Genomic DNA, 25371 nt, shown 5'->3' on the forward strand with positions numbered 1-25371 from the left:
AGCAGTAGGACAACATGGTTCGAAAACTTGAGTGGAAGCGATGTCAGGGTCGTGACAGATCGTGTTATGTCGTGGAGGACGTGCGGAGATGAGATAAACCGCGAGGATGAGTACGGCCGGCACAAACATGGAGAACACGCTGTAATTAACCCGTCAATGGAGAGATAGTTCTACAAGTATGGTGTCCTTACATGCATGTGCCGTTATCCCTGCGTAGCTCCTGCGTAAATCATATGCAACGCAGGAGAGAAGGTTTCCTGCTCTCGCTCGGCATTCATCTTCCTGCATTCCAACAGCAGCTCCCGCAACGTAGACAGGTGCAACTCTCCCTCTCCCACGGCACTCTCGTCGTCCTCCTCTTCCTCGTCGACCTCAGGGAGAGTGCCTAAGGGGGCCCCTGTGCAATCTTCGAGCCTGACATTATTCTTCTGGCACTGCCTCGACCACCGCTCCCACCTCTCGAAACACGCCTGGCTCGGGCCGTTGTTCTTCTCCAAGTCCGTGAGGAGAGTGGGGTTGAGTACCCGTATGCGCTCGAGACGCGGGAAGTTGCGCTTGTTCAGCGCGGCGAAGTTGACGTCGTTCTGCCGCCGGATCGACTGGGTGACGAACGGGTCGACCTTGTTATACGTGGCGGCGTAGCCGACGCCAAATGCGTACATGAGGTGGTGCAAGCCGATCGTCTTGATGTTCGCGTGAGGCTGATTGACAAGGTGGGACTCGAGGAAAGGGTGATGCTCCCAACCGCCAAGACGCCAGTCGGGATTGAACGTGAAAGTCTCGAGCATGGGACAAAGGTCGAGGATAGATGAGACCTCGAGCGGGGGGATGCAGTTGAGATCGAGGAAGGTGAGCTCCTGACCGTGCTCTGTCAGGAACTCGATGATGTCCGGAAAGTCTTCGCGATAGTTGATGAAGTCGAGGCTGAGAAGCCTTAGCGAGGGCAATCGCCATGCGATGGCTTGCTCGACGAAGTCTTGAAATGGTCCTCGGATGGCCAGATGTTGCAGACAGGGAAGGTTGAGCTCGAGATCCCCCGCAGCGCCAAGAGGAAGGTACTCTGGCGGCGCGCCTTCGAATTCTACGTGCAGGACCTCGAGCTTAGGAAGGCATTGCAGCATGTATATAAGCTTCGGCAGGGACAGAGTGGGGATATTGATCTGGAGCACGCGCAGGGTCTCGACCGAATAGGTGCACAGCGCATTGGCAATGGCGGAAAAGGAGATGGACAGAGGCCAATTCGTGATGAATGTCTCGAGTTTGGGACAGTGCCGGATGACGGCCACGAGGGAATTCTGTATTGTCTCCGAGGAAGCACCACCGGTGGCAAAGTAACGAGTAACGTGCAGACGCCTCGTCCACTTCCCCAGGTCCTTAGTGGTATCCATAAGCGCACACAGACGCTGTATGTTACGAGGGTTGCTGAAGAATAGGAACCGGTGGTAGAATTCGTAGCCCAGTCGCCGCCAATTTCTGCAGGTGTTCATGATTGCCTATTGCACACAGACCTTGGTCGGAAGCCCAACTTTGACCACACGGGAAGCGACGTACTTTCTTGGTAGCATAGCTCTTCCTTTGAGCGCTGTTCACCTCCTCCTGAGCAGTCCGCAGTGACCAGTCTCCGTACAACGACTTGAACCAAGAGGCCTCGGAGAATGCGGTGGGAAGAGTGGGTTCAAAGAGGCTGGAGTCGTCGACAGCCATGTCGAAGATCTCCAACCACAGTTCATCGGGAAGATTATGCAACATAATCGGACATATGCAGACAGATAAGGAGGCTGAAAGAAAGCAAAAGACAGGAAAAGATGAGGCCTCGAGGAGGGTCACATAAGTGCGCGAGGCATGCAGCGAGGCTCGGGCAGGAGGCAGGCAGCAGGCCTAGGTCTGGGACTGGTTCAGTTCAAGTGGCCGTCGGCCAAAGCGCCCGAATTACTGCATTACACCGGCACATAGCGCTCAATCCAATGTTATTTACGCAGTCACCACACGGGCACAAGAACACCCCGATGTACAGGACATCTAGATACACAAAACACACTAATGGTCCTTTGCTTTTCCTTCCGGCGTCCTCGTTTTGAAGAGACCCCTCTCACGCACGTGGACGACGATGTCTTCGACTCTTCTCCGAATTTCCTCAAGCTCCTCTGTATCCTGCGTCGTCCGCCTCCTCCCTGGAAACACGGAGGTCAGTCCACTGACGAGGTGACTCACGCAACGAGAGGAAGTACACGATGGACGCACCGATGATAGCCCAGTTTCTTGTGCTTGGAATTCGAAGCGCTTCGCACTCGACTTGCCATCCGCAATGCAAGCTGAGCGACGCAAGCCATATCCTATACCTTGAGTACGAGCTTGCATTGCTCCCATCGCCTCCTAGATTCAGGCCGTCTATGAAGTTGTCGTTGGGCGTTGGATAGTCGGGAGTGTTCGTCCGCTCATATTTCGCATCGAATGCCCAGGTGCAACACGGAATGGACAGGTATCCGGAAGCGGAGACCAACGTCGATAGAACTGGCGTCCACGGCGTGAGTTCGTCGGCATGGTTCGCGATGATGAACACTCCATGCCGTAGGAAAGGGTGCTCCACAATAGGTCCAGAAGGATCCAGGGATTCAACGTGCAGTCGCGCCTGAGTACTTTCCGGGTAATGGGACCAGGACGTGCGAGCTCGAACGTCAATGCCGTGCCCGTCGTAGCCTTCTGTGGTGAGGATGTGGGTAAGCAGCCCATTGCCACAACTTGAACGACGTCAACAGGATCAGTGGATATTGATAGGAGCCGTGTGAACCATTATGTTCGTACCCAAGGTCAAGGAACCCGGCCGGTGGACGAGGCCAACTTCTCCAAGGTTCACTTTCGGGATCCTCGGAAGCATTACTACTGGTACAGGCATAACTCTGACTGCCGAATGTATGCTTCCAGAGCAATACGAGGAATGTGGCAATACCGATGTCCTGTGCCGTAGATTGGTATCACATCAGACCGATAGAGTTTGGTCAGACGCACCTCGAAGACGTGCTTCAAAGGGTCAGTGACTTCTTGCCACGTATTGACAAGATGCCTATGCCGTTCTCGCATGACCAGATAGAGGTCTTGATACTCTTCTCGAGGAATGACACAATCGTGAAGGACTCGTTTCTTGTAATTGGTGACCGCACCCCAGCCATACCTATGCAGTGTATCCAATAACGCCAGACACGTGCGGTAGATTCGTGAGTTGAAATCCGTCGGCGTGCCAGCGAGTGGAACGATCTCTATTCGCAAGAGAGGAGTCTCTGCAATGATGTAACGGAATGCGAGGTGATGGACGGTAGGGTGATAGTAGGGTAGGGCAGCGCCTGCCTCCGGGATAGGTGTCAAGGCGAGGACGATGGGAGAGTCGTCATCTCCATTGGTGGGTGCATAAAGCGTGCAATGTTGCTCAAGACCGGCGTCTCGTCCGGGCCTACGGGGAAGCAACCTCCTGTGAATGTTGCGCACAGGACGGAAGCCGTCGAAATGGGGTATAGAGGCCGGGAAGTCCGAAGATGTATCCACAAGCGTTTCGGAACGCAGGATGAGAGTAGAATTATACTCTGGATGATGGATGAGCTGTGATACTGCGACATCAAACTTCCCGTCTCCGTCAGCCATTGTACGCTCATCAATATCTAGCAAAAATATACCACTTGTGGGGGAAAGTCGGCGGGACATTGGATGATTGGCATCCAGTCATTGTTTCTCGATTCTAGCGCGAGCCTGTCGCGAGTGTCTGCTATGACACACGGCGAAGGAGAAAACCTGGGGCGGGCAGTGTTTGTGGACATCAAGCTTCACGTCGCTGGTCCTGACCGGTACTACCTCTGGCAGATGTAGTAATAACAAAGACTTCAAGGCCTCAGTCCATGAGGAGAGTATGAGCTAAAGCTGGCGTGCAGGCGTGGTCAAATTACATAGCAAAATCAGGCCTGCCGCATTGTGCCATCGTTCAAATGAGATACCACATAGTCCGAGACTATCGCTGGATGTGGCAGGGCCGAGCGCAGCTTGAAGGCGGCGTATAACGCAGAGGAGCGCGAACGCCTTCTTCGCGCAGGGGGTAGTGCTCCTGCGACCTCCCCAGAGCAACCTACGTACGAAAGCGCAGAAGAGGAGAAGAGACGTCTCGAGAGGGAGGAAAGAGAACGACTCCTTGCTGGAGGTCCCTCCAACCCCAACCCAGACTCAAAGCGTGGTCCTCCTGGCCCTGGAAACGACCCCGACGCTGATCCCGAGCTTCCTCCTTACCAGGAGTTTTGAATGCCGTCGTCAAGTCGACGAGGTGGCTGCTCATGCTCCCTTGATCGCGGACTGTCTTCCGAACGGACGCCTCCCTAATGTATCCTGTTTGACCTTGTACTATAGTGCTGTAACACGTATCTATCCCAGTGTGGTATATGACGATTGTTTCAGTAAAGAAGTGACCGCATAGGGAGCTGCAAACGTCGGAGGCGTCGGGAGTATTCCCGTATGGAGACTCCCAACGTGAAGACAAAGAAAAACGGAAACGCATAAAAAATATTGAGACCCGTAGGTCTACCACTCCGGGAAAGCGTGTCATCCTTGTGCAGGGGCCATGCTAATCTTCTCTGTATCGTTCCAATTTTTTCGTATGTCACCCCGAAGGGGACAATGGGGGCTTCATGTTGAGGCGACCGCCGATCGCAGTTGTGCTTTTTGCTCGATTGGCGGGTTGCCCAGCCACCATCAGTCATGGGGCGCCTATGCTGCTGCGCTCGAGCCTCCGTTTCTCTTCCTCCGCGCTCTCGGGCTGCAAGACTCCTGCGGCTGCACCGCCATATCCCGAGAGATCACCCGTCGCAACGGCGGTGCCGCTTATGGGGCTGAGAATGGGGGAAGAATGCTTTATGTCCTTTAAAGAGCCACTAGCGGGGCCGGGACCCTCGGGGCCGGCTGACTGTGGAACACCCGTTTCCGCAACGGTCGGTGTGACAATCGGGACCTTCACAGCGGGTTCGGCAGGGTCTGGCGACACAACAGAGGGAGGAGAAATTCTCGCGGGAATGGGCGCAGGTGTTTGGTTGAGATTGGCAGGGTTCAGGGGAGGCGAGGTCGTGGGAGGTGGCGTGGCCTTTGACTCGGAACCCGCGGCGACCGGAGGCACTGTTGGTTGAGGAGATGCAGTGGGGACGGAAGATGGGTTGGGGGCGTTTGCGTTATGCGATGGTGCTTGAGGGGGGTGTTCGCTGGTAGCAGGCGGCGTAACTGGAATGTTGCTCTTCGCATGAGGATCAGCAGAGTTAATGCGAGCAAGCTCTTGGGCGTGGGTCACGCCGAAGCTGCGGGTATCTGACCTGTTGAGGTCGGCCGCAGATGGATCCCGAAGCTTGAGTTTAGTGTCACCAACTGTCCAGTGGTCGAGCGCTTGCTGCAGGGTGGCTCGTACTGAAGCGGTGAGCTGCGCTCCGGTGTAGGGCCGCTCCTTTGAAGAAGGAATGTCAGGGAGCGCTGGAATGGCCGCCGTGGCAGCCTGGGCCACCAGCGAGAGCTTCTCTGCATACTGAGAAGACCGTTAGCATCTTCATATGAGAACGATGACTGCAACCAACCTCCCGAACAGCGTTCCACTTGGCTGTTTCACTTTCTCTCAATGCCTTTCTCTTCAACAACTCAATCTCCTTCTCGAGCGGCTCATCGTCAGCCTCCGCCTTGCGAAGCTGGCTCTTGAGCTCTGCAAGCTTCTGGTCCATGCCATGGCGCTGATCGTGCTCGATCCGAGCGATCTGGTTCTCGAAGCTCGCACGGATGTTGCGCCTACCACTGATGCTATTCTCAGCATCGCGTAACGCCTTGATCGGGGCACGTGAGGCATCGATCTCCTTTGCGAGGGCAGCGGCCAGGGAGCCTTCAATGTAAGCCAACCAGGCCAAACGGTCGCTCACTAGATAGCGAGAGAGTCTGTCGGTACAACGTAGACGTAGTTGATCGAATCATTTACTCACCGTCCTTGAGATCCTCGGTCTCAGTCTGGCCCCACATGTATAGCTCCTTGCTGTGGGCCTGGGCATCGCGGCTCACGCTATCGAAATCGAGCGCGAGACCCTTCTGAGTAGTAATGATCTTTTGTACTGGGGTCACAGAGCTCCTGCAGAACCGTAATGAGACACACCATACCCCGATCGCACTGTATGCTTACGAGTATTGCTGCTGAAAGCTGCGAAGTTGGTGGTGGATGCTTTCGAACGCATGTGATTTGAGGATACTGGAGCCAGGGGATTGACCGCCCTGTGTGCTCTGGTTGGAGGTCGTGCGGCCAAGGGGTGTCTGGTTGAGTGCCGATTGGGCCTTGTCTGCGAGCGATGAGAAAAGGCCTTGCATGGTGGTAAGGAACGGGAGCGATGGTGATGGATGGTCGCGCGGTGTCTTGGTTTTTGTACTATGCGATGGCTTCTGCCTGTGGCACTGTCGCAACGACCATACGTCATCCTCTAGCGCTACAGCCACAGCAGCGCTCGCAGTGCGCAGCTCTGTGCACGGCTCGCACAAAGGCAACCCCCGATCGCTGCGCACGATACTGCGTTCCCCTGCGGCGGCATTGCAAGTGCTGTATACGTAGATGAAGTCTCCGATAAAGGGTTCAAAGGCGAGTATCATATAGGATGTGATAAGTAGGAAATTACAGCCAGCAGAGAAAGCGCACAGCAGCTACACGTCCCGGCAGCGTTCCGAGCACGACGACGGATCCAGTCGATACCATACATACGATGTTCAAACAACGATCTTTTTCGCCTGCTTTCCCTTCTTCTCCGAGTCCTTGTGCGACAAGAACTCCACCTCCGTCGCCAGCGCACCCGCGAGCCTCTGGGACTCAGGATATCCCAAGACCTGCGTCTTGAAGTGTCGCCCGATTCCCTCGATCCTCTCACGCAACTTGTCGTCGTCACCGCCGGCCAGCGTCGGCGCGGTCCGCGTCCAGATCGAGATACGATAAAATTGGGGCCGCGTCGAGACGATTACACCGGTAATCAGTGACTGAGGTGAATCGCTGCCCTCACAGCTCGTCAAAAGCGGGTCGAAGGTCTCGCCGATCGCAGCGAGCATCTTATCATAGCAAGTCCGTTAGCCTCTTGCATGAGGTCAACAAGTGTGCTGGAGCAGCGCTCACTGTGTAAAGCCACATCTTGTCGACCACACTCCGGTTCTTGTCTCGTGGAAGCTGGATGCTCCACTTCCCGCCATTTTTGTTGGCATCATCCTCCCAAGCAGGAATGATACCCTCCTACGTCAACCGGTCAGTGAGTATCAGAAACTACAATTTGGCGAGATTCCTGACCTTGAATAAATAGTAATTCGCCTTTTGCGGCAACTGTGATGGCGGGACGATGTTATTATAGAGACTGTCATACGGATTAGCTCGATACACCCAGCAATTCGTGCAGTTGCGACTTACCCCCAAAACTCTTCCACACTATCGAACGTGATCACCCGCTTGATATCTTCCATCCAGCCCTGTGCCGCGACGCCACCCGGGGTCTGTGCGACAGGTGTTTGCGGGAATGAAGTCATTGGGGTCTGAGGAAGATTGCGACCCTTCGTCGCAGGCGAGTCGAACCAAAGAGTCCAAGGAGAATAAAGGGGATGCTAGTAGCAAAGATTGGTGAGAAAAGGACACGATGGTGCATAAGCCGGAATGAAAACGATCGCATGCATGACCAACGAAAGCGGACTCACCTTGACGTTGAAATTGGTGGGGTCGTTGAACACGGTACGGATATTTTCCGCCTGCGCTTGCATGTCAACTTCCTGGATTTCTCCAGGTTCGAGGGACTCGTCTCCGTTCGCCTTCTTCTCGGAGTCCTTCACATTCTCTGCAAGCGCGGCCGAAAGCGCAGCTTTGGAAGCCTGGAGAGCGGGACCGGGCAAGCTCGAAACAGAAGCCATGGTGCGAGGGGGTGACTGGAAAGGTTTGCGGAGTAGATTTGCGTGGATGGTGGGATTGTTTGGGACTTAGGCTTCGATGAAAGACCTCTACTATCGATGATACCAGCTCGAACGAGATACGAAGCTCAGGGTTCGTCGTAGGGATTCGTCGGTGGGGGCGAAGAACGAGTCGTCGGCTAAATGAGCGAGTACACAGGCCGATGTAAAGTCTGTCCGTCAAGCAGAAGTCTGGGCTGAAGGTTGCGGTAGGTAAGGCGGCAAGAGGGCGAGATCGTCGTATAACGGGTGCTTTGTGGGAGTTTCTTGCTTGATCAGTTGTACAAAATTGGCCTCATCCACTGCCACGGCATCCTCCGCGCCGACGCTCCGCGTTACTGTCGCCCGACCTTCCCCCGTCGGCGCCGAGCAACGCTTTGCAATCGCAAGTCTTCGCTTCTCGACTGCTCAGTTCTTAAGTGCTTATGACGAAGCACTCATCTGCGAAAGGTTTGTTGCTGCTCAACAGAATGCATGCAACAGAACGCGTGGACACATGCGTTTGCCTATTAGACTCTTTCTGCAAGCGGTTCAGAACCAGACCAAATCTTGGTGATCTTTGAACCAGTGGGGCTGTGGGGCTGTGGGACATGGCCTTTACCGCCCCAATAGGCGTCTCAGAAAACCTTTGTCGTACACTACGGTAGGCAAGAATTCAAAGAGTCAACCTCCCATACCAGTTTACCGCATGAAAGAAATCTGACCCATGCTTCAAAAGTGCTAAGAAGAGCCCACCCAGTGTATAAGTCTAGGGACAACCATCATAGCACACGCGAGACGTTGCGGAGCACTAAGCGTGAAGGCCCCACTGATTCTGAATCGCTTGCAGAAAGAGTCTATTGGGCATGATGGTGTCCACGACCAATGTCTATAACATCTCGGTACGGCCATCCATCTCACAACATGGCTCAACCATCCTAGCTCACTGCCAGACCTCATAGGTGTTGGCCCTCGATCACTCATCTTGCGAGCCTCGCGTCTCTCAAGAATGACTGCCGTCGCTGCAGCCACTGCGCATTTCTGTTGCGTAGGGTTGTTGCGGCTCATGATCATCACCGCCTCCTGACCTGCGGCATCTCTATCTGGCTTACGAGGTGTCCATACAATCGCGCACAGGTGGTTTTGAGTTCCCAGAGGTTTCGCAATGGGTGTTACAGCAGCCTACTCTTCATCCGGTACGGCGCGATCCTGCCCTGACTACTTCGGGTACCTCGACGATAAGCAAGAGCTCTGGCAGCTGAGCGTTCCGGGGCCAATTCGGGTGCGCAAACCTCCCGCGGTACGCGGTCCTCTTTTTGTCTGCTAATAGTTCGGTAAACAGGCGCGTACGGACTGCATACATGAAGCTTCCTCTGCGGTACTCGAAGGCTGACTCCTGTGTCCACAAATACCATGGTTTCCTACTACCTGCCTTGGCTGAATCGTCTGTGCACACCGTCGCCCGAGCTAAGCAAGCATCCGAGCTCCGTGGGCTTATCGCCGACAGGAGCGCACCCCGGCAGGGAACCAGCTACGGGTCCTGTACCACTGTTCTATGCGGCCCTTGGCCCGACGATCCACGTCGTCTGCGCGGGCGATTCAATGGCCCTGCGGAGTTACTGCGACGACGTCCGAGAAGCGCTGTTCGGTCGTCGCGGGTTCAACCCTATCTCTAAAGACGTAACGGGGCCACCCGAGAACCACAAACTCTGGCCTCTTGTGGCTTCGGGGATGCCACGCTGGTCTTGGACCGTGCCAGTGCACCGAGTCGCCTCATGCAACACACATTCCAGAACTACGCTGGCATGGGTTGTGTGTGGTGCATACGGTTTGCTGCGATCTAACTAGACATGGCCGTTGGTCAGACATGCGGGGCCGACACCGCGAAACATATTGCGTTCCAGACGTCGGTCTTCTGCTAGCTGACGCAGTTGTACTGTGATATTGAGTTCCGACTTATGGCGGCATATTGCCAAGCCAAGGAGCGTCCAGAACGACTGACCTTCTAACGGTACGATAACCAAAAACAAAGATCGTCTCGCCAGTCCAGATGAACGGTCGATAACGCTATATCGTGGTGCTCAATTGAATGTCTATAGCATGCCATTATCCCAATGCGTACCCGTGAGACCTGCCCGGGGAGCACGTCACATATTTGCATCCACTTTAGTGAGCTAAGTAGTACAGCTACGTATGGCTGAACATGTTGCAATGCAATACATAGAATATAATAAACGTAATACTGGGTACCGAAGAATTGCATTAGGGCGGGGTCACAATCGATATAGCTATATGCTAAACGGAATACAGCAAGACGCGACGGCACCTATCATATACCAAGCGCGGTGTAGCAGAGCTATCCCATGAATCCGGGGGCAATGCTAGAAGGGATGGCCGCGCCGATGGCAATTGAATGCCGCCGGAACTGCAGTGACTCCTCCGCGGCCGTGCGCATCATCAGCGCGCTCTCTAGCTCCAGGAACTGCGAGAAGTCCAGAAGAGCTGATTAGCGGAAGAGAACAGAAGTTTGGAGCTCAACGTAAACGTACCCGTTCCTCAGCCCGCTGCTTTTGTACATTCCGATCCCGGATGGTGGTTTGCATGTGCACCAACATTGTCTAAGAGACAATTGAGCTGTTGTCGGCGAGGCGCAGCCAAAATACAGGCTTACCCTTAGGGAATTATTGCGAAGGCCGCGATAGGTAGAGATGCGTTCGAGGGGCACCGGCTCGTGACCTACGAGCCGGATCTGCTCATGGAGCCACTGAACGTACTCTTCCAGACACTCTAGGTAACTGCGCTTCTTGTCGTGAGAAGTGATGGTGTCCCTGTTTTCGCGATGTCAGCCACAAATATGGGTATAGTACAACATGCGCCACCTACGGGTCAGTGATCGTGAAGCCCACGTTCTCGGACACGGCGCGGAAATAAGCCTTGCGTTGGTTGAGATTCTCAGGCTTTTCGCGAGATTCCCTCTTCCTCTTCGCAAGCGATGGACCAGAGGATGATGACATCGACGTAGACCGAGATTTTTCCTGGGCGTCGACTTGTGCAGCACCCCCGCCGCTCTCAGACCGCGTATTCAGATCGGAAAGGAGCTCCGAGGGCGTCGGGAAGAGAATCTGAGGGGCGTCGAGGTAGACATCCAGCGGGTTCTCTTCATCCGTCGCGGCATAAGGCTTTGCTTCGGGAATTGCTGCATCCGACTCGTGAGAGGCGAAGGACGTAGTGCCAGAGGTGTTAGAAGCATCGTCCTCGATGTTAGAGAGCAGACGAGGATATGCAGGACCGTTGAGGGGCATGGGCGCGTAGAGGGGAAGCTCTGAGCACCCAGACTCGTACTGAGCCGTATTTACTGGCCACATCGTATAGTCCTGCGGCATGTAGGAATAGCAATGCGCCCAAGGAGGGGACTCGTTGCTATATGGGGACGCGTTGTTGCCATACGGAGACGCGTTGCTACTAGACGCGAGGGGCTCTGCAGATGACGCATACTCGGGAGAGGAGTACTGGCCCTATCGCGATGTTCAGATGCTGTGATGGAATAAGACCAAGCACGGAGACGCACCTGCGACGAGAGGAAGTGTGCTTGTGAAGAGGCGTATTGCTGCATGGTGTGTTGAGAGTGGGCTTGGAGGTAGCGACTATGACCGAGTATACAACGTTGTAGGTTGCTCGCTAGACCGGTACACGCACACGGGGAGGGTATATAAGATCGGCGGAAAAGGGGGAGAGTTCGATGGCGATAGGTGGATAGATTGGAGAGATCTGGGATTCGATGTGGCCGCATGAAGTGCATCTGAGATGCGGCGTTTGGGCTGCGTGCACGGCTACCGCACCTTCAGTTTCGGGGTGCTGCACGCCCCGGAATCCACTCTTCACCATATCTGTCCGACATTCTGAGTTGGGATACGCCGCATCTTCCATGCCGTGCCCTGTTTGTAGACGGCCAGCGACATCCTTATTTCGTAGAACTCGTCCGGCGGCACTCAGCGACCTAGTCTTCGACCGGGTCCGCAACGTACCGCCGAGTAGGCCGCGCGTGCTTCTAGCAGTTCTTCTGGACGGTGATAGTTGGCTTAGACGGCGTGGCGAGCAAATCGTACCGCTATGTCACCCAGTTTGTCATACAGAGACGAATCCCTGGAGCGGACGCCAGGGTCGCCCTAGTGCCGTCATGCGACAGGGTCCTCTCAGTACCACGTATGACTGGGCTGCGCAATTTTTCGGCCGCATGGTGCACCGGGTTGTCGCAAAGTACCGACTCTGGTTCATTTATCAGACCGTGCGGGAGAGAGGGAGAGCAGACGCAAGAAGCTCACCAGGAATGGTACTGAAGCTTCTCGGGACGCGCCACGGCGGGCCCCATCCCGATGCGAGCGGCGTAACTGCTCGATTCGGGGCTCGCAAAAACAACTGGGGAGTCAATTGAATTTGCGAGTCTATGGATGTTGACAGAGCGATGGGCGCCTGTCCTCCGCCCTTTCTCGATGCCGCGGAGATCGACGCGCGAGATCTCGTTTACATCACCGTTAGTCCCTCCCCAACATGTCCCACTGCCCACTGTACCCCCGCGGATAAGAAACAAGACAAGCTCACCGCCTCAGACCCTCCCCTTTCAGATTCGCAATGAGGCTCATGGAGGCCGGTCAGGTATCTCATGTCATGCATAATTGGCGGGGTTCATGTTGACAGGGAACTCCCACTAGTCAGGTCGCCCAATGAGACTTCGTGACCGAACCACTGGGACACTACAAAACGGGAAGTCGTTCTACGAGATTAGCTTTGCCTAGGATCAAACACAAACGTCAGAATGTCGGCACAGCGGCGACGTACGGCGGGAAGGCTAGCGTGCGGCTGCTATGTGCATGCAATTCCCCGAAGCAGGCCTTGGTTTGATTACACCCCAAATGTCCCCCGGGGTCCAATCGCCTGACTGGAGAGTACGAGGAGTGCAGTCGCAGAGATCGACCTTCTTTTCCCGAGAAACACCTGCTGCGAAGAGAAGTTACCCGCAGTGTGAGATCTCCAATCTTCACGCATCTCCCTCCTCCGTCTCGGCAGCCGACCCTACCCCCCGTGCCCTCCATATGCTGCGGTTATAAGCAGCCACGCGTGTACAATCCAAGCAGCCCGCGTCCATCTGCCACTTGCCAACAACCATGGAGTCTGCTGCACGCTACCATCCCGGCGATTCGAATACCGCATATTCGATCACATCTCTCGACGCCGCCGGCCTTCCGGCGATGTTGCCACCTACGCACCTCGAACTATATACCGGCGGCAACTCGGGTGTACCCTACCACGTCACTCCTACGATGGCTCATAGCGACTCTGAATATCGTGGTCGAGACATGTTCACCCCTTCCCCTACGTCGTCGAGCGCGTCTCCCTACGAGGGATCAAGCCCTCAATCCATGTACACGCCGGATGCGTCGGCCATGCCTCCCTACAGCTTTCCTGCACTACCATCGGACGCTGGACCGTCCTCAAGCGCGCTCTCGAGACGCCAGACGCGTAGGTTGTCGGAACCCGCGTGCTTGGACGCGACCAGCTTCACCGCCCGGGGACAGATCGCGCACCCATATGCGCGCCTGTACAACAAAAAGAACACCGCCGGCAAGCGGCGAAAGATGTGGAATCACGCCCTCGAAAAGATTCTGTTCACTCCTCAGGAGATGTATGTCCATACACAGGAGAGGCAGACGAGTAGATGCTTACTCCTACTTCAGCTCGACGATGGGGGCACCTCATAGGCGAACCATCTATACCGCCAGTCTCGAAGCGCACATCGACCGTCTTCATGATCAGTTAGCTAGCTACTCGCTGGCGCCGGTCCCTCCGGAGAAGCTCGACCCATATCGCGGACTTAACGCCAAGACAGCAAAGGTGAGCAGCAGCTGCTCCCTTCCGCTTCCGTGGACATCAGTGCTGACAATATGCCAGAGCATGGTCTCTGGATTGCATCACGACGGCGTTGAGCAGAAGCTGAAGATTCTCGAGATCGAACGTGCTGTAAGTCGGGGTAGCTTGTTCAATTGCAGGACGCTAAGCAGCATCTCATAGAATAAAGATCTGGAGGACAAACTCACTCAGTGCCGGTCATCCTATTGCTGATTGGCACCCGCTAGATTCGTCGGGATAGTGAGACTTGGCTGTTGATTTCTTTGGTTGCAGAATGTGCATTCGAGTAGTAGTAATAGCATCATGTTGTCGCGGTTGTGCACTATCTTTCAAGACGCATTCGTCGATATTAGTGGGCCCAACCCTGTTGTTACCTTGAGGTATGTTGAGCAGATAAATGGGGTGCCTTGAAAGAAGATAATTCCAGACAAGCAAGACTCCCGTCGAACGTATCTGCGTCGATTGTACTGTAAGTACTGCAGCGAGTTAAATCGCGCGTTCCCACGCCCGCAGGTGGGTCGGCACCAAGCGCCGGGTGACCCCTTCGTCCTCACCCGTCGCCTGCCCGCGTCTGCCCCCGCTGCCCGTATCCCTAGACTTCTTACATACCATATCTCGCCGCAATGGACAAAGCCGATCTTGAGACATACCAAGTGCAGCTCTCGCAAGTCGAGCTCGCCCTCTCCGCAGATCCCGACAACAGCGAACTCATCTCCCTCCGCTCAGAGCTCAAGGAGCTCATCGAGCTCACGCAGGCCGCGCTCGCCCAGCACGAAGCCACCGCCTCCTCGTCTAAACCCTCCGAAGCGTCGAAGAAGGCCCATGCCGCTGCCGCTGCCGCCGCTTCGGGCGCGTCCTCGTCGAAAGCGTGGGCAGCGGGGGACGAGTGCCTCGCGAAGTACTCAGGGGACGGCCAGTGGTACCCCGCGCGCATCGCGTCGGTGGGCGGGTCCGCGGACAATAGGCAGTACTCGGTCGTGTTCAAGGTGTACAACAACACGGAGCTCGTGAGCGCGAGCCAGATCAAGCCCCTGCCCGGGAACTACACCGCGAGCGCGTCGATGGGCGCCGCGAGCGCGGGGAGCAAGCGGAAGCTGGCGAAGGTCGAGGACGAGGAGAAGGAGAAGAAGAAGAAGAAGAACGAGAAGAAGCTGGAGGTGCGCGCGGCGAAAGCGAAGGAGCAGCAGGAGAAGCAGATGTCCTGGCAAAAGTTTGCGAAGAAGTCGGAGAAGAAGGGCATCCACATAGCGGGCGTTGCGGGGAGCAGCATCTTCAAGACACCAGATAACCCCCTCGGGAGAGGTATGTGCATGCCGCCTTCGTGGTTCGCATAATAGGCTGCTACTTATTACTTGCGTCGGTGCATTCAGTTGGAGTTACAGGCAGTGGGAAGGGAATGACGGGGGTCGCACCTCGAATCAAACACAAGTTCGAGGTGGTTGACGACCCAAATGCATGAACACTTAGACCATCGGTGCGTAACACGCATTCTGATCATGCTCATCTGCTAATGTAAGCCGCAGATTGTACTGTATATGCTGCTTTGTTGTGCGCACTAGCTCCCTCATTTAACCCCTCATGCCTAGCGTCCAGATTGGCCAAGATGGGCGACCGGTCGACACGGAAGATTTCGACGATGGCAAGATGAGGTGGAGCGCACCAACATTAAGCTACGGAAAACACCTTCATATTCGCTCTGCGTGCAACGTGTCTCATGGAACTTCGGTTTGGTTCCCTAAGCGCAGATATAGCCTCCATCTACATGGACACTCGATGTTATGGGACCCTGCGTCATTGTGTGACGCGTTCGTGCGTATGAAGCATTCCCATCTCCTCTAGGCCCGTTCTGACGCCAAGTGCTCGCGTGCCTTTGTCGAGTATAACACACGCGCTTCTGCTAGAATATGGGTTGAAGCACGCGGAGCGTCCGAAACTGAAATTGTCCGCGCTCCCGTACGGACATGCTCCTGCGCGTTCTGTGTGGCCTCTACACACATGTTCAATACTATTGGTCCGGTTGCGAGGGCACTCCAAGTACGCGCGATCTGCTCCCGGGAGGATTGCGCTTGATGATAATTCGAGTGGCTGCTACTGTCTCTTGCGTGGACGCTACACATCTCGAGAAATACTCCGGCATAAGGTACGTTGGCCTTGCCGTTGCGAATTGGGCACCATGGTTGAAATCAAGGGGCATTATGGATCGACACACAAGCACACCGCTTTGGCTGGGCGCACCTGCTTCCTGGTTGTGGCCTCTGCGAGGATCATTTCGTAGATGCCCCCGTTGGTGTCTGATAGTTTGTGCACCATTGCGTCAGACCAATTGCATGAACTCCGCCCTGCTTCCCTGCTTTGTAGTATAGGGAGCCTATCAGGTGTCTCCGCCGTGATACGAATCCCGCGATGCCTCGTCACCAACACTGCATGGGTCCCAAAACGGCCTGGGATACTTGTCTGAATTCTAGCGTGGGTACGGATCAATTGCCTCAATACCGTAGTATGACGCACAACCAGCAGGTGGTGAGAGCAAACGATATGTTGTGGTTACATGTCTCGGGCCGGTCTATCATGGACCAACAGCCCTTCATCGATCTCGGCCCCCGCTGGGGTGCGGGCCGATCTAGAGATGCTGTTCGGTTGCAGAAATGCCGTGGCGGGTGGCAGGATCTGATCCATGTCACAAATCTGGGAGGACTTCTCAAGCATGGCTCTCGATCTGCGGACTATGAACCCGGCAGGGGGGTGAGATCCGGTGTGTTCTCGTTCCCGCTCTTGAGAAAAGCGGCGCCAGATTCTGGAATCTTCACGATCTGCTGAGCTCTGGGGCTCGGGATAGGCTCCCGGCCTGACGATCCTTGTCAAGCACATTAATGTGCCCCCCGTCCTGGTCACCTTCAGTTCTCATCTCTTCACGACAACGACTCCCTACCCGTGGCTACGCGCCAGCGTCACCATATCCGTACGGCGTCCTTCCAGTGGCCTGGTCATTCAACTCCTTCCATTGGGTTCATTGCGCCTCTGTTTTCAAAGTCCGCTCGACCTATCCCCCAATCGCCCGCTCCGGGATGTCCGAACCATACGTCAGTTCAATCTCACAGACGACGGGGATACCGAGCGGAGCTCTTTTGTTACATCGCCAACCCCGGTCCCAATGTACAAGTCCCTTGGGCTTGATTGGGACTAAAACGTGCAAGATGCCGCTCGCTGGCGAGAGCGCGACAGTCCATGCGACGAAATCGAGTAAATTGATGCATTCTCAGGCAGGTACATTCCCGACTTCACTTGTCGCTGCCGTGTGGCCGTTCATAGTCTCCCCTGTTGCGGTCCACCAGGCACTGGGACCTCTCTACCTGCAACGTCACTCCCCGCTCGCAGGCGCAATGCACCCGGCAGTTGCCTGACAGGCTCATAATAGTGACACTAGGACTACCCATAGCGGTCATTGACACTACAGTGTTCGTTGCAGGCTCCAGGGTTCATATATGCGCATTCGACAGTGCTCGGGCAATATACCTCCACTCGTCGGTCCGCGAGCACTCCGCGGGGCTATGAGACTTTTCTTCGTTATCGAGGTGTGGTCCGCATGTCGATCGTCGCCACCAAATTCCGAGCAGAATGCCAGAAGATAGAGAGGCTTTCCTCGCTTTGGCACCGCATTGCACCGAACAGTAACAATCAATCCAGTACCTACACGACAGAAACGCTAAGATACAACATTGTGTATGGTAAGGTTACATGACATGCTCTTGGACGTTCTAGGCCCTAACTCCGCCGTATCTCCGTAGCTAGTCCCAGAACCCACCGCCGTCCAACTTGATTTTTGTGTCTTGCTTCCTCTTGCTTCCCCGGGGCCGGCCGCCCTGGCTCTGCGCGCCCTTCTTAGAATGGTACTTGCGCTGGTTCCGAGCACGCCGTTTCGCGACCTCAGTCTGAACCTTCTCTGAGATGTCCTTCGCGCCAGATGCCGAAGCCTTGTGCGAAGACTGCAGAGACATCGCAGCCGTACGGTCCGCGAGAGAGGGCGAAGGCGAGCGGGGTGCCGAAGATCGCGGTGAATCTGCGCGGGAAGATGGGCCATCCCCGTCGGCTTCCTCGTCCCCATCAGAAGCGTTCGGTACACCATGCACGTCTCCTTCGGGATGTGTGCGCACATGCACCGAAGTATCCCGTGGTTGTGGTTCTCCAGATTCATGAACGCGTAGCGCATCTCCGCCTTCGGGGCCTGAGTTCCCCGCTTCCTCGTCGCGACTGCCTCTGCCTCGGCGTTCGACGCGATCTAGAACGTGTCCATCTTCGTCTTCGCTGAACTCCTCTTCATCTTCCCCTTCTTCATCGTCCTCGTCCTCGTCCCCTTCGCCGCTCCCTTCGGCCTCTTCCTCGTCCGATCCTGCGTCTGCCTTCTCACGCAGCATGTTGTCCATGTACTACATACCGTCGAGAACATGTCAGCATTTCGGATCATGCCGCGACTCGTCAACACCCAGGATGCGCTGGGGCGAATTGCGCGACCAGACGTACTTCTTCCAACACCTTATGTTCCCCCTTGTCGTACCCGCTCGCGCACACCACGAGGTCGAGGTGCCATTCCTCCGAGCCATCGTCGCCCTTCTCGGACTTGACCGCGCGGAAACGGGGATAGATACTGCTCTCGTAGCGGAACCGCCGCCTGAAGAACCGCCGGATGCACTCCACGTCACGGTTGAAGTACCTGCAACGCGCCGCAATTTAGCACGAAAGGAAACGCGGATGCTCGCCGCAAGCGACCCCTGCCCGCATCGCCGCTGGAGACCGGCGGGGCGAGGCGGCACGTCAGCGTCAGCGGGATGCACGCACCATTCCGCGTTCTGGTGCGACGTGCTGACCATCTGCGGGAAGTCGATGACGACGGGCTCGCCCGAGGCGCGCCGGATGAGGATGTTGAACTCGTTGAAGTCGCCGTGGATGAGCCCGGCGCGGGCGAAGCGGACGATCATGTCCATCAGCTTTGAGTAGAGCGCACCCGGGGACGGGACGTCCGCTATTTGACGTCTGGAATGGGTCAGCACGCCGATTGATATGGTAAGTTTGAGGCGTCGCCTACAAGGGATATGCGTCGATGAACTCCATGAGGATGCAGTGTCTTGCTTGGTCGACAGGTCTTGGGACTGGGAAATTGTGCTCGTACAGGACCTATCGACGCCATGAGGTCACAGATGTTCTCAGCTGGCCTGAGGCTGGCTTACGCACCTTCATGAAGGCGTACTCCTTCTCCGCGGCGAGACGGGACATGTACATCCAAGACGCCGATTTCCGTTTACCCATGTAATCTCTTTTTGCCTTAATCGCTCGGAAGGAAATACGGCCCAGTCTACAAAATGTTGAGCAAGATGCGAGTGCACGGCCATGCGGATGACACCGACCTATGAAGTTTGAGGACTAGCTCGTTGCCGTCCTTGTCGGCGACAATGTATATATCTGGAGATAAAATTTTCTCAACGGACTGGTGGAAAGGCTTGTCGGGCGGATGATACTATACCAGATTCCTTGCCGACACCGATCTGGTTCCCAATGGAGTACACGGTGTCGCGCTTAGACATTGCACGCATAGCTAGATAATCATATCCGCCGTAGGTGAGGCGATACCCATCGTCTGTGAGTAGATCGAGGATCAGTAAGAGCAAGGACCGGCAGGCAAGTAGGGTCAAGCGATATATGCCTGTATGACCTACATTTAGCGTTCTGTATCCTCGAAACAAGATTTCTCTTGGCGAGAGAGCCAAGGATTTTGTTAACGCCCCCGTTCCGCAAACCAGATATCTTCACGATCAGCACTGTCGGGACGGTCTCGTGGTTCTTCGACCCCATTTCAACCTGTTCTCATAACGCCTGCTCAGTTCATGTCACCGGATTTGGTACTGGTTCCAGGTCAACGTACGGCCGTAAGCACTCTGAACTCGTCAGAAGTGACATATCGGAGGTCTGTGGCATCGAGTTTCATGGTGGAGGCACTACGAAAGAGGGCTCCGATTGGGGACTAGTGCAAAAAGTGACAAGATGCTATGGCACGGTCTGCCCTCCTCTAACGTGCCTATAACAACAGTTTAAATCACTGATATTAGTACATCTAGCCATTCAGTGGTATCCCGAGGTAAAGTAGAACTGACCTGTGGAGGTTATAGAGAAGCTGTGAAGGATCATGTGACTGAAAACCTTTCGTTCATGACTAAGCGCTTACCTGCTTCCAACCCCATGCTCCACTAATAGCGCTGCAACTTGCGACGACGCTTAGTAGTCGCCTTAGCTGTCCTTAGTTGACAATCGCTCTCCAAGGAGCGAGAGAGCTCGGAATACAGAGACCCGGTTATAAGACAGCATCGTAGCGTTGGCCCGAGTCTCCCGCAGTTCGGACGCGGCCGGCGGACACTCTCGTCGCACTCAAGCCTTCCTTTGACAGTTGAACTTCCGATTGAGCGACCTGACGCATGGCGATTTCGAGTTCCAGACGTGTAAAGGCTGCCAACAAAGTATGTCCACAAGTACGCCCATGTTGCGCCAGCTCACCATATGACAGGCGTCTCCCGAAAAGATCGCCTCTGTGGCTGGTTTAACAGGAAAGGTGACCCTCGGGACCAACGAGTAAGTGGTACAATCCGTCCCCGCACTGAAACTACTCAGTACCGTGCAGGTTCACAGTACGCGTCGACCATGGTTCCACCTTAGCTTCCGACGATACCATCCGGGACGCTATCTGGGCTCTGTGGGAGGCAAATATGAGAGAAATGTGCGTTACTGTGCCTGTGTATCAATGCTTAGCTGATGCTATGGCCACTTCTACAGGACGGTACCGTCCTCGTTTGGCTGGAACCCCACTGAAAAGAAGAAGGAGCTTTTCCACCGCCATTCTAGACATATCCTTTTGTTACGTGAAGATGCCAACCCGCAGGCGGGAGAGAAGGATCCAGAGATAATTGCATTTGCGCACTTCCGTTTTGAACATGAAGATGATGAAGATCTGCTCTACTGGTAAGGGGTCATCATGTCCTGGAAAGGGAAGAGTTCATCACAGCTGTGGGTTAGCTATGAGCTACAAGTCGCGGATGCCTTCAGACGTCGTGGTATTGGTCGCTTCATAGTGGAGAAACTGGCCATGATTGGGAAGCATTGGCGCATGCAGAAGATCATGTTGACTGTCCTAAAAGGTACAATCTCCGTGACACCTCCAGTATGGCGTATTGAACTTTGCCGCAGAGAACGAATCAGCCCGTCATATGTATGCCAAGCTAGGGTCAGTGAGCTTATTTTTGTGCTTTTCCACTCTCTGACATCATAGTAGGTTCATCCTAGATCCTTGTTCTCCGGACGACGAATGCGAGCTCGAAGGTCAGGAGAACACCACAGAGGAAGACAGGCCTCATATAGATTATGAGATATTATCAAAGGATTTGTAGCATATTTTTAATGGAGCATCTATACCCTATGCATATCTTATGGTAGCCATCAAGTTTTCTGAGTCGTCTCAACTTCGATGCCTATGTAAGTACGTGCAGACGTGGATGAGTACAGCCATATTTGGGAACCCTAACCCATACCAAGAGGGAGATGGGCGCCCAAAGTGAACGCTTGCGTTGGGGGAGACCGACTACTTGCTACCACACCTTTCATTCATGCCTTCACCGTCGTCACTACGAACGCTGCAACGGCGGATCTGCTCATCCCGCAACCTGCCTGGCTGCCGACGGTACGCGTCACACGGGCATGGCCCCCAATACAACGAGCCTACTGGCTACCTCTTTGCTGAGAAGGTACATTTAGTTGACCGTGCTCGTTTCGCCTCCCCTCTCACCTCTTGTTTCATTTGTCCTCCATGAAACACGACACATAGCCACTACCAGCTGGACAGAAGCGCAAGAAGGAGGCTTGGGAGAACGTTTGGTATCTAGGCATGTATGGCACAATGGGTTTGGCGGCGGTGTTGCTCTACTACAAACCCGATACCAGGTGCGTTGCGCTATAGGACATCCACCCACGTCGTATATTAACATTCGCTTCCCTATGCAGCATCCAGGCCTGGGCATTGCAGGAAGCCAAGGCTCGCATGGAGGCACGTGGCGAGAAGCCCGAACACTAGACCTATCCTGTTGCTGTCGTTCGTTGCATCGGCGCCGATTGCAATCCATCCAACTTGCTCTTGAGAATTGTACGAATATGAAACACGTTCAAGGAGGGATAGCATGCATGATCATTCGTTCATTATCTGCGTTGAAGCACGCGTCCTAAGGTGGTCTAGTATCACTACGCAAATCTTCCCTCGACCTAGCCCACTGCCTGGCAGCGTTGAGGCTGCGAGACCCAAGCCACTACTGCCCGCCTCATTATTTATGAAAGTCAATGGATGGCCGTCTCTTCAGTGATCCGACTCGCAATGTTTCTTGTACTCCTCTTCCGTCATCAGCTTCTCCAGCTGTTTTAAGCGTCAATACCAAATACCTCAATCACAGAGTCTGAATCAGCACGCACCTCAGAGGGATTCGATAGCTTGACTTTGCACAGCCAGCCTAAGAGCATGTTTATTACAACCAGGCACAGGCCATGGAGAAGACACGGCACGTACCCTTCTCCTCAGGGGACTTGTTCAGCAGCCCAGGCTGGTCATTGAGGGTGGCATTGACTTCCTGGACCGTTCCGGATACTGGCGCGAACTGCGTCATTCGTATAAGCACGTAGTGCCCCAAGCGATGATGATGAATTGGGCTCACAATATCCGAGGCCGCCTTCACGCTCTCCACCGCACCAATTTGATCTGCGCGAGTTCGCAGTTCGGCGACAAGACGAGCACAATTCATGTATGACACGTACCACCTTGGGAGATCTCAGAACCCTCTTGTGGGAGCTCAACATACACGACGTCTCCGAGACTTGACTGGGCATAATCCGTGATGGACACGGTACCGATTTGGGTCTGGTCATCATAGACAACCGCCTCATGGTCTTCAGTGTACTTCTTCGCTATGCGCACGTCAGCAAGCTCGCCCGAGCCTACAAGGAGCGGTGTGAACTGAACTCACTGATGAGCGTGCGGACGAACGTCGTCGGGCGACCGAGGCGCGCAGCAGAGGTCGCCGTGCGCACCGCGCGCAGAGCGTACGAACCGGAACGCGAAGCTTGACGAACAGCAGAGAACATTATGCGATGTCTTGTTAGGACAACTTTCTAGCCAAGACGCGAGCACGGAGAGAAGGAAGAGAGGTGGCGAAGCGAGGGGGGAGACGGAACTCCGTTCAAAAAGTCTCGGTCCACGACTCGCGCTTCCCTCATATGGTTGCGCCGTTACGTCAAGGCATTTCGTCTCGCCGTCGCCGTACCGTTCAGACTGCATACGTAGTTTCATCCATATGAGTATATGAGATTGCGCTAGCATCTATGTGAGCATTGTGAGGGACATGGGTGGCTAAGGTACAGTGGCTACGGTGAGGGGCGAGTGTGCGAGCTCGAGGTCTCCTTTTGCGATGAGTGGGGAGCAAGATATTACAAGCACATGCATTAACGACGGAAGTATATATGACGGTGATGACGCAAAGGATCCTCTGATCCGCTCATGCATACTCAAGAATTTTGGTGATGATACCCGTGCCAATGGTCTTGCCACCCTCACGAAGCGTGAAACTGAGTCGTATTAGCTCCATCATTATATCCCGGAATAGGGGAAGTGACTTACCGAGAACCAACCTCACCCGCTACGTCATGGTGCAGTGTGCAAACCATCTCCACGTTGTCACCGGGCATAACCATCTTCTCCTCAGCATCAGCGGTGTCCTCTGGCCACGACAACCGCGTGCTGATATCCGCAGTGCGGATGAAGAGCTGAGGCGTGTAGTTGGCCATGAAGGGCGTGTAACGGCCACCCTCGTCCTTCGTGAGGACGTAAATTTGAGCCTGAAACTTCTTCACCGCCTTTATCGAGCCGGGCGCAACGATGACGTGACCGCGCTTGATCTGCTCACGCTTGATACCGCGGAGCAAAGCACCCATGTTGTCGCCAGCCTCACCACGATCAAGCTCCTTGTGGAATGCCTCTAATGCAATTCAGTTAGACATGGTACAGCAGGGGAAGCGGGCGTCTGACGCACCAATCCCGGTGAGGACCGACTTGATCTTTGTGCCGAAGCCCAGGATCTCGACTTCATCACCCTTGTTGATGACACCACGCTCCACCTATTCTCACGGTGAGCAATGACGCTGAGACCCCATTGCGAAAGGACACTTACACGGCCAGTAGCAACGGTACCACGACCAGAGATGGAGAAGACGTCCTCAACAGGGAGCAGGAAGGGCTTTTCGAGGTCACCTAAAACATACTCAGTAAATCTTCGTCAAAACAAACGAGCTTACGTACGAGGAGGAATCTCAAGCCACTCGTCACAAGCCTTGATAAGCTCGTTGATCTTGTCAGCACCAATGGCAGGGTCGCGACCCTCAAGAGCGGCAAGGGCAGAACCCAGGATGATGGGGGTGTTCTCGCCGTCGAAGTTGTACGTCGAGAGAAGGTCTCGCATCTCCATGTCGACGAGCTCAAGCATCTCCTTGTCGGCGATCATGTCGACCTTGTTAATGAAGACGACGAGTTTCTTGATGCCAACCTGGCGAGCGAGCAGCAGGTGCTCACGAGTTTGAGGCATCTGACCGTCGGTCGCTGACACGACAATGATAGCGCCATCCATCTGCGCGGCACCAGTAATCATGTTCTTGATGTCTGCGGGGAGTTAGACGAGGCAAGAAGGTTACACGTCAAAACGGGAGACTCACAATCAGCGTGACCGGGACAGTCAATGTGGCCGTAGTGACGGGTATCACTCTCATACTCAACATGCGCAGAGTTGATGGTGATACCGCGGGCCTTCTCCTCAGGTGCCTTGTCGATTTGGGAATAGTCGGTGAAGCTCGCGGCACCCTTCTCCGAAAGGACCTTAGTGATAGCGGCGGTCAGTGTGGTCTTGCCATGGTCAACGTGGCCTGTATGAAGATGAGATGTAGTTGACTTGAACTCATATAGATGCTCCTTAGCTACGTACCGATAGTACCAATGTTCAAATGGGGCTTCGCACGCGAGAACTTGGACGAGGCAGGCTCAGCGTACCCGCGAGCAAAGACTGAATAGGGTTATAACAGTCAGATCACACCAAGTCTCTACAAGATTCGAATGATAAAATCACCCAGGCTTCGCCCAACTGGCCTGCAGAGTGACGAGGCTGCGGGGGCAGGGGACCTGACCGAACCCCTCGCACAGCTGTACAGGGATTGCGTCGCTGTCACATGTCAATAAGAGCCGTACGAGTATATCGATAGCCAGATACACACCACGCGAGCTGTAGAGACGGCGGGCGATGACCCTGGTAGCGGGGAGCTGCGCCTTGAACATGACGAGGACGAGTGGAGGGATGCAAGTAGCACAGACGTGACTGACGCCGCGGTGCTAGCGCACACCTCCCAAAATTCTTGGCCGGTCGCTTCCTCGGAGCACCGGCACGGCTCCCTCCGCAACAGGCGCCCAAAGTG

The 25371-nt window shown here is 54.9% G+C and overlaps 12 protein-coding genes across 12 annotated transcripts; 3 read left to right on the forward strand and 9 right to left on the reverse strand.

Annotated features, from left to right (window-relative positions):
• Positions 1-203: 203 nt before the first annotated feature.
• On the reverse strand, positions 204-1749 carry DICSQDRAFT_46842 (uncharacterized protein; the record flags this gene model as incomplete). Its single annotated transcript, XM_007359801.1, has 2 exons — positions 204-1493; positions 1552-1749. 2 exons carry the CDS (start codon positions 1747-1749, stop codon positions 204-206), a joined length of 1488 nt encoding a protein of 495 aa, XP_007359863.1.
• Positions 1750-2037: 288 nt separating this feature from the next.
• On the reverse strand, positions 2038-3806 carry DICSQDRAFT_142580 (uncharacterized protein; the record flags this gene model as incomplete). Its single annotated transcript, XM_007360402.1, has 5 exons — positions 2038-2171; positions 2242-2738; positions 2803-2954; positions 3007-3612; positions 3666-3806. The coding sequence occupies 5 exons, from the start codon at positions 3804-3806 to the stop codon at positions 2038-2040; spliced, it is 1530 nt and encodes a 509-aa protein (XP_007360464.1).
• Positions 3807-4523: 717 nt separating this feature from the next.
• DICSQDRAFT_36657 (uncharacterized protein) lies at positions 4524-4712 on the reverse strand (the record flags this gene model as incomplete). Its single annotated transcript, XM_007359698.1, has 1 exon — positions 4524-4712. A coding segment is annotated over one exon (189 nt), but the record flags the coding sequence as incomplete, so codon positions are not given.
• A 17-nt stretch (positions 4713-4729) lies between these two features.
• On the reverse strand, positions 4730-6357 carry DICSQDRAFT_164847 (uncharacterized protein; the record flags this gene model as incomplete). The annotated part of the gene is made up of 4 exons (XM_007360403.1): positions 4730-5539; positions 5589-5920; positions 5982-6124; positions 6176-6357. 4 exons carry the CDS (start codon positions 6355-6357, stop codon positions 4730-4732), a joined length of 1467 nt encoding a protein of 488 aa, XP_007360465.1.
• A 390-nt stretch (positions 6358-6747) lies between these two features.
• On the reverse strand, positions 6748-7920 carry DICSQDRAFT_46046 (eukaryotic translation initiation factor 4E class I; the record flags this gene model as incomplete). Its single annotated transcript, XM_007359750.1, has 5 exons — positions 6748-7080; positions 7145-7258; positions 7313-7376; positions 7430-7620; positions 7711-7920. The coding sequence occupies 5 exons, from the start codon at positions 7918-7920 to the stop codon at positions 6748-6750; spliced, it is 912 nt and encodes a 303-aa protein (XP_007359812.1).
• A 2371-nt stretch (positions 7921-10291) lies between these two features.
• DICSQDRAFT_45986 (uncharacterized protein) lies at positions 10292-11300 on the reverse strand (the record flags this gene model as incomplete). The annotated part of the gene is made up of 4 exons (XM_007359747.1): positions 10292-10417; positions 10485-10553; positions 10607-10763; positions 10819-11300. 4 exons carry the CDS (start codon positions 11298-11300, stop codon positions 10292-10294), a joined length of 834 nt encoding a protein of 277 aa, XP_007359809.1.
• Positions 11301-13331: 2031 nt separating this feature from the next.
• On the forward strand, positions 13332-13953 carry DICSQDRAFT_38992 (uncharacterized protein; the record flags this gene model as incomplete). The annotated part of the gene is made up of 3 exons (XM_007359701.1): positions 13332-13615; positions 13668-13824; positions 13882-13953. Coding segments are annotated over 3 exons (513 nt in total), but the record flags the coding sequence as incomplete, so codon positions are not given.
• A 468-nt stretch (positions 13954-14421) lies between these two features.
• On the forward strand, positions 14422-15419 carry DICSQDRAFT_151386 (uncharacterized protein). Its single transcript, XM_007360404.1, has 3 exons — positions 14422-15141; positions 15210-15313; positions 15363-15419. The coding sequence occupies exons 1-2, from the start codon at positions 14463-14465 to the stop codon at positions 15296-15298; spliced, it is 768 nt and encodes a 255-aa protein (XP_007360466.1). The 5' UTR covers positions 14422-14462; the 3' UTR covers positions 15299-15313; positions 15363-15419.
• Positions 15420-17624: 2205 nt separating this feature from the next.
• Positions 17625-19816, reverse strand: DICSQDRAFT_164852 (RIO1-domain-containing protein; the record flags this gene model as incomplete). The annotated part of the gene is made up of 9 exons (XM_007360405.1): positions 17625-18263; positions 18358-18547; positions 18673-18867; positions 18920-19008; positions 19066-19186; positions 19239-19293; positions 19355-19468; positions 19548-19689; positions 19754-19816. 9 exons carry the CDS (start codon positions 19814-19816, stop codon positions 17625-17627), a joined length of 1608 nt encoding a protein of 535 aa, XP_007360467.1.
• Positions 19817-20083: 267 nt separating this feature from the next.
• DICSQDRAFT_176732 (acyl-CoA N-acyltransferase) lies at positions 20084-21284 on the forward strand. Its single transcript, XM_007360406.1, has 7 exons — positions 20084-20342; positions 20390-20454; positions 20504-20599; positions 20656-20841; positions 20896-21017; positions 21067-21103; positions 21152-21284. The coding sequence occupies exons 1-7, from the start codon at positions 20301-20303 to the stop codon at positions 21264-21266; spliced, it is 663 nt and encodes a 220-aa protein (XP_007360468.1). The 5' UTR covers positions 20084-20300; the 3' UTR covers positions 21267-21284.
• A 188-nt stretch (positions 21285-21472) lies between these two features.
• On the reverse strand, positions 21473-23066 carry DICSQDRAFT_76324 (uncharacterized protein). The gene is made up of 8 exons (XM_007360407.1): positions 22884-23066; positions 22675-22824; positions 22575-22618; positions 22430-22517; positions 22336-22373; positions 21877-22279; positions 21701-21816; positions 21473-21620 (listed from the first exon to the last, which is right to left on the reverse strand). Exons 1-6 carry the CDS (start codon positions 22999-23001, stop codon positions 22223-22225), a joined length of 495 nt encoding a protein of 164 aa, XP_007360469.1. The 5' UTR covers positions 23002-23066; the 3' UTR covers positions 21473-21620; positions 21701-21816; positions 21877-22222.
• A 138-nt stretch (positions 23067-23204) lies between these two features.
• DICSQDRAFT_96020 (elongation factor Tu) lies at positions 23205-25275 on the reverse strand. The gene is made up of 9 exons (XM_007360408.1): positions 25174-25275; positions 25029-25121; positions 24888-24965; positions 24622-24828; positions 24212-24568; positions 24084-24163; positions 23946-24030; positions 23534-23891; positions 23205-23481 (listed from the first exon to the last, which is right to left on the reverse strand). The coding sequence occupies exons 1-9, from the start codon at positions 25232-25234 to the stop codon at positions 23412-23414; spliced, it is 1389 nt and encodes a 462-aa protein (XP_007360470.1). The 5' UTR covers positions 25235-25275; the 3' UTR covers positions 23205-23411.
• Positions 25276-25371: the final 96 nt, after the last annotated feature.

Source organism: Dichomitus squalens (assembly GCF_000275845.1).
Source record: "Dichomitus squalens LYAD-421 SS1 unplaced genomic scaffold DICSQscaffold_1, whole genome shotgun sequence".
Lineage (NCBI taxonomy): Eukaryota > Fungi > Basidiomycota > Agaricomycetes > Polyporales > Polyporaceae > Dichomitus > Dichomitus squalens.